Source organism: Eumetopias jubatus, unplaced genomic scaffold, assembly GCF_037043125.1.
Source record: "Eumetopias jubatus isolate StellerSeaLion01/CBP00866 unplaced genomic scaffold, mEumJub1_p1.0 scaffold_9, whole genome shotgun sequence".
In the NCBI taxonomy this organism is placed as follows: domain Eukaryota; kingdom Metazoa; phylum Chordata; class Mammalia; order Carnivora; family Otariidae; genus Eumetopias; species Eumetopias jubatus.
This window is the reverse complement of record NW_028274815.1, coordinates 129,901,421-129,911,936: the sequence shown is the minus strand read 5'-3', so window position 1 is coordinate 129,911,936 and position 10,516 is coordinate 129,901,421. Positions and strand designations below refer to the sequence as shown.

The 10,516-nt window shown below is 58.8% G+C and overlaps 1 protein-coding gene across 5 annotated transcripts in view; it reads left to right on the top strand.

The window, feature by feature from the left end:
• The window catches only part of RIPOR3 (RIPOR family member 3), a 74,666-nt gene that overhangs the window by 49,412 nt on the left and 14,738 nt on the right, over positions 1–10,516 (top strand). For 3 of the 5 annotated variants that reach the window (XM_028125201.2, XM_028125199.2, XM_028125203.2), the window contains 9 exons: positions 2,096–2,242; positions 5,346–5,424; positions 6,933–6,956; positions 7,249–7,302; positions 7,966–8,115; positions 8,288–8,351; positions 8,691–8,734; positions 8,931–9,056; positions 9,139–9,284. In XM_028125201.2, coding sequence (XP_027981002.2) covers positions 2,096–2,242; positions 5,346–5,424; positions 6,933–6,956; positions 7,249–7,302; positions 7,966–8,115; positions 8,288–8,351; positions 8,691–8,734; positions 8,931–9,056; positions 9,139–9,284 — 834 coding nt within the window. Of the gene's footprint in view, positions 1–854; positions 952–2,095; positions 2,243–5,345; positions 5,425–6,932; positions 6,957–7,248; positions 7,303–7,965; positions 8,116–8,287; positions 8,352–8,690; positions 8,735–8,930; positions 9,057–9,138; positions 9,285–10,516 lie in introns of those variants that run through there. The other 2 variants (XM_028125202.2, XM_028125200.2) reach the window with 2 other exon arrangements.

The window sequence follows — 10,516 nt, the reverse complement described above, 5'->3', positions numbered from 1 at the left end:
GTCTGTGTGTGTGTGTGTGTGTGTGTGTGTGTGTGTGTGTGTGTGGACAGTGCAGGGTCTGGCTGGGCTGGATCTACAGCCTGGCTGCCCGCTGAGCCTCCTGGGGTGCCAGGGAGCTCCTCTCAGACCTGCTGAGGGAGCCGAAGCTGTGTCCTGCTTGCCCCCTGCCAGGCTCTCCAGACCCCAATCCTCCTCTCCTCCCTGGCTCACTCTGTCCCCCGACTCGGAACACCCTTCTAGGGTTGACCCCTTGTCCTGCTCTTCCTTTGAGGTCCAGCTGAGCACCTTGGGTTCCCGGACATCTCTGCTCTCTAGTCCCCGCGTCATGCTGTATTTCCCTCGTCCTGTTCAGCTCACTCTTTACTGAGCACCTACCGTTTTCCAGGCTGTGGGTGCAGGGAATGAAGGGTTAGCACGTGCTGATTGTAACACTAGCAAACACGTATCAAGCACGGACGGCTTCCATTGTGCCAAATGTCAGACCTGATGTCTAACAGAATTCTCAGCACCTCTCTCTGATTTAGGGTCTGTTGTTTTCCCATTTAACAGAGAAGTAACTGGGGCTCGGTTTGTGCATTAGTGTAGAGGCGAAGTTCCTTTGACAAAGAAACTCCCCCAATTACAGGCACTTAAATAAGACTGATTTTTCTCCTCTGCACCCCTCCCCGCCTCCGACTTTGTGCATACTCCCCCCACCTTTCTCTCTCCCTCTCCTCCTCCCCCTCCCCCGCACCTCTCTCTTCTCTCTCTTCTCCCTTCCCCCCACCCCCGAACTTAGAAAGGCTAGCGGCTCCTTTAAGAAACTGACCCAGATGTTACTTTGAGTGTCATTTCCGCCCTTGTTTCTTCTGTGAGAAGGGAGTCGTGAAGCCGCACCTGTTGCAGGGGCATCTGGGAAACAGTGTCTTTAGAGACTGAGCCTTTAGAGGATGCGCTGAAGCCCACCTGGTGGTGAGTGTGTCAGCCGCCCTGCTCTTGCACCTACCGGACAAGGCATAGGATCAGAGGGCTCTAGAAGGGGCTCAGACGCCAATGAAGCCAGCCCCCGTACTGGGACGAGGGGACCCTCACCCTCTACGACTGCAGTCACTCCTGAAACGTGGGTGTATCCCTCAAGGGCTGAGAGACAGCTGTCACTGCTAGGAGACATCAGTTCTTAGGATCATTCAGTCCACGCCCCCAACTCCAATAGGCTTAAGCAAAAGGGAGAACCAGCTGGCTCCTGTAACTGAAATTCCATGGGCAGGGCTGGCTTCAGGCATAGCTAGATCCAGGAACTCATCGTTGTGTGGATTTGGCCTGCCTCCACCCACTTCTCCCTGCGCTGGTTTCATTCTTCTGACACGATGCAAAGGACGTGGCAGGCAGTTCCATGTGTAGGTTCCCCCAGAATGGCAATGCCAGAAGAAAGAACTCTTTTCCTGCCTGTGACTTTGGAACCAAAATCCAGTCAGGGTTACTGGCCAGATTTGTGTCCCATGCCTCTCCCTGAGGCAGGGGAGTGGAGTCTGTGGACTAACCCAGGCCTGGGACATATGTTTGCCTCAGAATGCCTGTGTATGCGTATGCGTGTGCGTGTGCGTGCGTGCGTGCGTGTGTGTGTGTGTGTGGTGATTTGTCAGGCTACCTCCCTCCAAACAACATGCATAAAGAGCAGAGCTGGGAAGGTGCCCCAGAGGACAACTGAGGTGCTATTTCCAGACAGAGGGGCATGGATCCTGGGCAGACAAAGCCAACAGGTGCCCGGGGTTCGATCTGGCCTCCGGTCTTGTTTGCCCGTATAGACAGAGCACACTGAGCAGAAAGCTTTGGCCTTTGGGCTGCTTGAATGTACTTCTCACTGTGTTAATTTCTCATGTCAGGTTCTTCTTCATCGTTTTTTAATCTTCAAATGCAAGCCCTCATTTTGCAGATGAGGAAACTGAGGCCCGGAGGGTCTTGGCAACTTGCCTGAGACCACACGGCTTGGTGGCGATGGGGTGGGACTCAGCCCGGCCTCCTGACAGCCTGGGGTTTGACCATTGATCCCAAAGTGCCTGCCCCCGGGGAGGGCTTTGGCCAAGATCCCTGCTCTGACCCTCCTTCCTCCTCACAGAAAGTCCATCCATGGGAACTCGGTGAGGTCTCGAATGCCTGCAAAATCCTCCAAGATGTACGGCACGCTGCGGAAGGGGTCTGTCTGCCCGGACCCCAAGCCGCAGCAAGTGAAGAAGATCTTTGAAGCACTCAAGAGAGGCCTCAAGTAAGGACCCCATTTGTTGCCCTTAAAATGCTCGTCCTCCGTTCTGGCCTGCTTCTCCTCTCGGCCGGTCCCTGAAGACCGTGGCTGGGTCTCGTCTGCGAGAGGCCCCACAGGGAGCTAGCTCCTGCTTATTCATTTCGCCCACAAGCATGTCCTGGGGGCAGCCCCACGCTCGGGCCTGTCCTTGGGCGCTAGGGACACAGTGCAGGCTGCCGGAGGACCCTGGTCTCATGGCGCTTATGGCGTGGAGGGGACACAGCGCTGAGGGGGTGACACGGTCAATAACGTAACTCCCACCGGCCTTAGTGCAGTGAAGGTGACGGCGGGGCAGCGCCCGGAAGCCCATCACACAGGGTGACCGGGGAGACTCCCCGAGGAGATCCGGCTGGTCGTGCTGGCCTCTGGGAGATAAGTGTCCCAGGCAGAGGGAAGAGCACAGGCAAAGGCCCCGAGGTAGGAGCGTGTAGGACAGGTGGCCAGGGTGGCTGGGTCTGAGTGAAGGAGAGCTGGACTGGGTAGCTGGGCAGAGGCCAGGATGGGAAGATTCAGTCACTCACTCCAGATCTTTTGATTGAGGGCTTATGAAGCGCTAGGCACAGGGTGTGGGAGTGAGCAACACACAGAAATCCCTGCCCCCGTGGAGCTTCCTAATGGGAGACAGACAGACAATAAACAACATACAGAGTGAGTCAGGTGGTGGTAAATAAATCAGGGTAAGAAGGCGTGGGGCTGATTTTAAATAAGGGGTTTTAAAGAAGTTCTCATTAAGAAGGTGACATTTGAGCAAAAGCCTGAAGGGGTGAAGGAGTGAGCCCAGCAGATAATGGAAAAAGAACATTCTAGGCCAAGGAAGCCACACATGCAAAGGCCCTGGGGCAGGAGCATGATTAGAGGATTAGGGGCGGAGTGAGCAGACCAGCTTGGGAGCCAAGAGAGGGAGGGGTGAGGAGGTCTGGGGGACAATGGGGACCAGATGATATGGGTCCTTGTGAACACATGGTATTCACTCTGGGGGAGCTGGGAGCCATGGAGCGTTCCACCTGGGGGAAGGATGATCCGAGTTTGGTTTTAATGAGATCCTTCTGGCTGTATGTGGAGAATGGACTGCGGGGGGCCAGGGCAGAAGGGGGGGAGGCCGGTGAGAAGGTGGCTGCAAGGGCCCAGGTGGGAGGTGATGGTGGATTTGGCCAGGTGGCAGCTGGGTGGTCAGGGGACAGGGTCAGTTTCAGGATACGTTTTGACAGCGAGACAGACAGGATTTATTGAGGGAGGGGTTGGGGGCGAAGAGGAAGATGAAAGGAGGGAGTCAGGGCACACACCTGAGGTTCACGGAAGAGGTCAGGACTCTGGCTTAAGCTCAGTGTTGCCCCATGAGTAAGCCGCATGGAGGGAGGGGCCCCTACCAGTAGCCCCTCCGTGTCCCTCAACCCCAGACACCCAGTTCAGGGGGCCTCCTCGCTCCCAGCAGGCACCTTGCTGCAGTCCCAGCCCCGTCCCCACCCACCCCTTCTGCACCTGCCGCCCCCACTCTGTTCAAGTCTCTCCCATGGCTCTCGCCCACCCTTGGGAGGGCATTCAGGGTCCTTTCTGACCTTCCACCTTTCTAGACTTTTCTTCTATTATTCACTCCCCATCCTCACTGGTACCCCGAATGTGCCATCTTCCTTTATACGCCTGCACCTTGGCTCTTGCTGAGCGGCTCCTCGGCAGTGGGGAGCATCCGCAGGCTGCCATTCGGCCACGGCCCTAGTTCAGCACACATGCACACCTTCTGAATCGGACGCTGTTCCTTCCTGCTGGGATGCCTGTCCTGCCCTCCGCCTCTTGTGATCCTGCTCTTTGTTCCTCACTAATTAATACCAATGACAGCAGCAGCTATAGCTCGTTCGGGGCTTTACACACATCGCATCCTTGAATCCCTGAAGAATGTTGTCAGAGAATCTCCTAACCGCCTCCTCTCCTCGGTAGAGGAAACTGAGTCCCAAGGATGGGAAGCAACTTGTCCAGGGTCCCCACAGCCAGGAAGCAGGAAGTGGGGCTCCAGGGCTGGTGCCCACCTGCCCCCTGTTCCCCTCCCCCCGCCCCGTACCGGGGTTAAGGGTAAATGTTACCGCCCCCACTTGCCACGTCCCGACTCCCCACCCAGGGGGCATCCATCGCCTTCCGCCCGTGATGCACACTGCACGTCTGGCCCAGCGCTGGCGCAGAGTGGGAGCGGGGGGCGTGTGCCTGGAGCCTGTCTTCAAGGGGCTCATCTCCCAGGACTGCCTCTGGATTCCTATAAGGACCACACATTTGGGACTCGTCTGGGCTCACTCAATAGCATCCCCTTCTTCCTGGAGAGCCCAACCCCTAAGTGAGCAATGGCCTGGCAGATGGTGGTGTAAGTGGGCCCAGAGAGGGTGAGTCCCCTTCCTGGGTGGTCCAGTAAATCTATGATGAAGCAGGATGGGCCCTCACCCCTGCCCCCCAAGTCCAGACCTCAGGTTTCATGTCTAAGGCTCTTTGGCTGGAAAAGATCATGAAATGTCCCCTCCAGGCCCACAGCTTTCTCTGTGCTTCCCAGAATGGGTCTTCCGGCCCCTCTCTGGTCCTTGGTCCTAAACATGCTGACACCAGGATGGCCTGCCTTTGTCGGTGAGGGGGGTGTGCTCTTGCTGACCTCCCCATGGGCTGGGGCGAAAAGAGTGGCCTCTGGAGGCCACTGCCTGGTTTCAGATCTGGGTTCAGCCTCTTCCCTGCTGTGACTCTGGGCTGAGTTTCCTTGCCCATTTTGAGGGTCAGTTTGCCCAGCTCTAAAATGGGTATAATAACCGTGGAACCTGTTTGTGTGGCTGTTTTGTGAACTGATGGAGAGATTTCTCATCTTGCACAGCCCTGGGCACACAGCCCGCAGCGTGTGGGGTCTGGGGGCTGAGCGAGCCGGGGCCAGACTGCCGGTGGGTGGGATGGCTCTGCCGTCTGGCCGCTGAGCGGGCCGAGAACCACCGCCGTTCCTGCTGTGGCAGCTGTGGCCGCCTCTGCTCCAGAACACTGGTCCCCTGGCCGTTTCTTTCCGTCTTCTTGTTCCTTGGCAAACCCCTCTTCCTCGTTCTCCTCACAGGGAGTATCTGTGCATCCAGCAGGCCGAGCTGGATTACCTGTCAGGTCGCCACAAGGACACCCGCAGGAATTCGAGGCTGGTGAGACCTCTCCCTGTCCCTCCCCGCCTGAGCAGCCTTGGTGGGGTGCGCCTGCCTCGCACGCGGGATAAAGCTCAGTCTCGCGGCTCAGAGGCCTAAGGAATAGACTGTCTTTATTTTCCGATGATCCCAACTCACTTGGCCCCTGAGGGATTTAACCTCACAGGTGGTTAGGAAGCTTCCACTCTCCCTCCCCCTCCTCCCCGCCTCAAGGTCCAGCAGTCCACCTCCACTCACTCTCTGGCTCTAGAAGTAACTGTAAGCTAGGCAAGTGTATAAAGGCTCCTCCATTCTAGCTGTTCCCATTTCATGGGCGGGCACACTGAGGCAAGGAAAGGCGTGGCCACGCTGGGGACCTGGGGTCCTGCCTCACTGGACACTGCTGCTTCTCAGCTTCCTGCGCAGTTACTTTTCCTCCCAAAGCCTTGAGAACTTTCCTATTTCTCTATAGCTTACATGGAGTCTTAATTTCATAAGCGCACACATACAGTTTCTCGTAAATGCCTACGTGGGAAAACACACACTTTTGGGGGGATTTAACCCACCTTTCCTTTTGCTTGACACCCCTTCCTCCCCAGTCTTCGGTGTCCCACCCTGTTTAACCCCTGAGGACAGTCTAGGATTTCTCTTTCCATATTTTTCTCCCTGATCACATAGTCACATAAACACATGAACGCGTAGAGAAGATTTTGGTCAACAGTTGTCTTACAAAGATGAAGTCGCAACTTACCCACTGTCCCGAGTCTTGCTTTCTCTCTCTAGTGAATCTCTGACCTTGTGGAAAATCCTCCCGGGTCAGGCAGGGTGATGTAAGCTTAAAAGAGGGCCTGTTTGGAAATAGAGTTTATCTGCATGTGGCCGCGGCCACACTGACGTGTTGTGTGCCGCTGTGTGCAGACCACATGGCAGAGACCACGCGGCCCCCAAGGCCAGAAGTATTCACCATCTGGCCCTTTATGCGAAGATCTGCTCAGTTGATAGGTTCTTTCTGTTGGCCACCCCCTGGACCCTGGTGTGGCTGGATCGATCTGGATTTGCATTTCCCCAAGGCTGAACCCCCGCCCCGGGGTGGGGGTGCCCTCCCTCAGTTCTTCTGGCCATGGCCGAAATCACCCCTTAAACAATCAGACCGCAATGGTCCCCATTTTGTCAAAGGCTTACTGTGTCCTTTACTCTTCATGGCAACCGTATGGGGTGGGTGCTATGTGCTATGGCCACCCCATTTTACATGAGGACATGGAGGCTCAGAGACGTTGAGTAACTGGCCTGGTACACACAGCTGGGAAATAGAGCCAGGCCGAGACCTGCATCACCCAAAGCGTGTGTGTTTATCACTCTTCCCCCGGGCTCTGGACAGGCCACTGATGACTGTAGGCCGCAGAGGTGGGAGTGCGCGCTGGCCTTCTGTCATCTGAATTCAGGTGCCCCTGCGGTGTAGCCTCATGGGTCTTGGCGGGGCACCTGGAGCCCTAACATCCTGTCCTTCCCCCTATTTTTCTCCCCCACAGGCTTTCTATTATGACCTGGACAAGGTGAGCGAGACTTTCTGTCTACAGGGCTGTGAGCAAGGTGGGCCAGGCCTGGGCCCATGTTGTTGCTCCCATTTCGTCCCTTGGGCCATCCTGCAGGACGGATACCTGGGTTTCCTCCCTATTTTACAAATGGGGAAGTAGGTTCGATGATGAGCCTTCCTCGAGGATGGTGAGGGGCGGGCCTGGCTTCGAGCCCAGTTCTGTGTGTTAGGACCTGGGTCGGGGGCAGGGGCTGGGGGCTGGGGGGTGGCCCAGGCTACTTTTAAAGCACCTCCTCTTTTTCCGGGAGAAGCAAATGCGCTCTGTGGAAAGGCACATCCGGAAGATGGAGTTTCACATCAGCAAGGTCAGCCTGCCTCCTGGAGGTCACAGGGTGGGGCTGGGGCTTGCCGGACCTCCACTGGGTTGGCAGGGGAGAGTCTGAGGAGGAGCAGGGACTCCAGGGGCTTGGCCCTGAGACGGGAGTCGGGGAGGGGGATGCCGCTGGGCTCCCCAGGAGTGTGGGGTTTAGATGGAAAGACCCCATGCCCCATCTTATAGGGCGAGAAGGCTGAGTCCAACCATCCCATTGTAGAGATGGGAGAGTAGAGGCCCAGAGAGGGCCAAGGATGGGCCCAAGGTCACACAGAGAGTCCTTTAAGCTTCACACACTCTCCCAGCTCTTCCATATGCCCTTGCTTTGCTCTCTTGGGGGTCCAGTGGTGGGCAGGGTGTCACAAACCCACCTCCCCCGTTTTACACCAAAAGTCGGGCATGGGGGAGGGGAAGTGATGCATTTACCCATCCAGGTCATTGGTTTTTACTGTGCGCTCCCAGGCGCTGGGGACACAGAGTGGATGAGCAATGTGGTCCCTGCCCCCGGGCCTCACATTCCCGGGGCAGGGGACCCAGAACGGCTAGCCCAATAGCGCAGGGCTGCGTGGCGTCTGGGAGGGTGAGCCAGGTCGGCAGGCCTGGGGCCCTGCGCCTCGGCACGGACAGCGCCCAGCAGCCCGTGCGCCCTCCGCAGGTGGATGAACTCTACGAGGGCTACTGCATCCAGTGCCGCCTGCGAGATGGTGCCTCCAACATGCAGAGGGCCTTCTCCAGGTGCCCGCCCAGCCGCGCCTCCCGAGAGAGCCTGCAGGAGCTGGGCCGCAGCCTGCAGGAGTGCACCGAGGTGGGTGCAGAGGGCAGCCTGTGGCGGGGGGGGGGGCGCGGTGGCGCTGGACCCCGAGGAAGCATCCCTCTCTGCCCCCGGGCCTCTGGCTGCCAGGATCTGCGTGCCCCCCTCCTCCCACCTCAGCTGGCCCAGGGCTGGGCAGTGAGCCACCTTGTGTGGGGCTTTGCAGGACATGTGGCTCATCGAGGGGGTCCTGGAGGTTCACCTGGGAGAGTTCCACATCAGGATGAAAGGTAACAGAGCTGAGAGCGAGTGGGCAGGAGCCAGTTTGGGTGGGGGCTCAGGCCTTCTTGGGGGCCCTGGGACTTCTGCTGAGGGTGGGGGTTTGGTCAGAATCCCAGGGGTCCAGGCAAAACTTTGGGTTTCCACTCATGGGACTCGTGACCCCAGCCGAGTCCCGTCCCCGGAGTTGGACGTGAGGGCCCAGTCCTGTCACTGTCCATCCTGATGGTTTACCCCTCCCTGAAGCGGATGCCCACACTTGGGCAGGGGATCCCCCAGTGAGGGCCTGAGGTCCATGGGGCAGGGGCAGAGCAGGCCAGAGAGGAGATGAGCCCGTCTCTGTGTTCCAGGCTTGGTGGGCTACGCACGCCTCTGTCCCGGAGACCAGTATGAGGTATGGCCACCTCCACTGTCAGGCCTCAGGGTTCCCCACCAGACCTTTGGGGGTTGGGAGCTGCTGGGACCCAGGGTCCCGGCTGGGTTTCTGTCTCCACCCCCGCCTGGCCAGCAGGGAGGGCCCCCAGGCAGGGGGCAAGGGGGAGTGCCTACCTGGGGCAGCTGGCCTATCCCTTCTTGGGCCGTGCCCACAGGTGCTCATGCGCCTGGGCCGCCAGCGCTGGAAGCTGAAGGGCCGGATCGAGTCAGACGACAGCCAGACCTGGGAGGGGGAGGAGAAGGCCTTCATCCCCGCCCTGCGCGAGAACTTCGAGATCAAGGTGGGTGGGGCCCGGGGGGCGGGGCCGGGGTGCCCAGGGGCTCAGCGCAGACACCGTCCACAACTCCCACCGTCCCCCCCAGGTGACAGAGCTGAGGGGCCTGAGTTCACTGACGGTGGGCACAGTGTCGTGCGACATCACTGACTTCTTCACGACCAGTCCGCAGGTGATCGTGGTGGACATCACAGAGCTGGGCACCATCAAGCTGCAGCTGGAGGTGCTGTGGAAGTGAGTAGGGGCCAGCCGCCTTCTGGGGCTCTGAGGCCCCTCCCCAAGGCCAGCCCCAAACTCCCACCCACAGGGACTCCCGCCCAGAGCTGAGAGGCGAGGGGGCCTCCCTGGCTCCCCCTGGTGGTCTGACCACACCCTAGCACCCACCAGTGCGCGTCCTGCCCTCATTCAGCCCCACAGACGGGCGCGAGCCCAGACTTCTTTGTAGCCTCTGCCCACCCCACTTTCCCCGCCCCCCTGAGTTCTCATTCCTGTCTTACAACTAGAGACCCGTGCTGGCCAGGACCCTTTCCAGGGGCCTCCTGGGCTGGGTTCCATGGAGGAGCCTTGCTTCTGCCCAGGAGGGCTCTCCTTACTGCTCCCACCACCTCATTCCCTGCTGGCCCCTGCCGTCTAGCAGCCACTTAGCCCCTCTGGACCACAGACCCCTTGGGTGGGGGACACTCGTGAAAACAACCCCTGCCCGGGGTGGGGGATCTCCATCAGGCATTGCAAGGGGGGACGGGGAGTACCCGCTTGGGGCAGCTGACTCATCAACTTCTTGGGTCATTCCGCGAATGCTGGTGGTCTCCGCAGGCTTTGTGTTTGCTCTTCCTCCATATGAAACCTAGTGTTTCGAGAGAATTCTCTTCCCTTTACTTCCCAAGGCAGGTGCAGCAGGAACTAAGGGCTGAGGCCTGCTTCCTCCATTCTGGTGCTTGCTCCGACTGGTTGGGGCCAGTCTCTCTGGTTTCTTCTTCCTGGGGTGGGCGTCCGAGCCTGGGGTCACTGGATGCTGCTTTCTCCCCAGTGAGCTGGGCGAATTGGGGCGAGTGAGCACCCCCAGCCTCAGTGTCTTCATCTGTCTAGTGGGGGCTGAGCACACTTCTTCTGCAGGAGGCTCCTCAAGTCTATAGGGTGGTGGGCAGCCCAGCACCGTCCAATTGGAGGCCACGCAAATCCAAGGCCGCAAGCATCCTGCTGGCTGCAGCTGCCCTAGGCAGGCAGGGAAGGCTTCCCAGGGGGGTGCCTGCAGCGTCTGGGCCCCACACAGCAAGAGCCAGGCCTTTAAGCGAAGGAGAGCGAGCAGGTTTCTGTGAGGCGGGGAGGTTACCCAGACTTCCTGGCTCCCTGGGCAGGCTCAGGGAGGGCCCAGCTTGAGCCCCACACCCCCTGTATTTCACACGTTCACTTTGGATTCCCAGCCTTACCTATGACCAGGACCGACAGAGGTCCTTTGATAGATAATG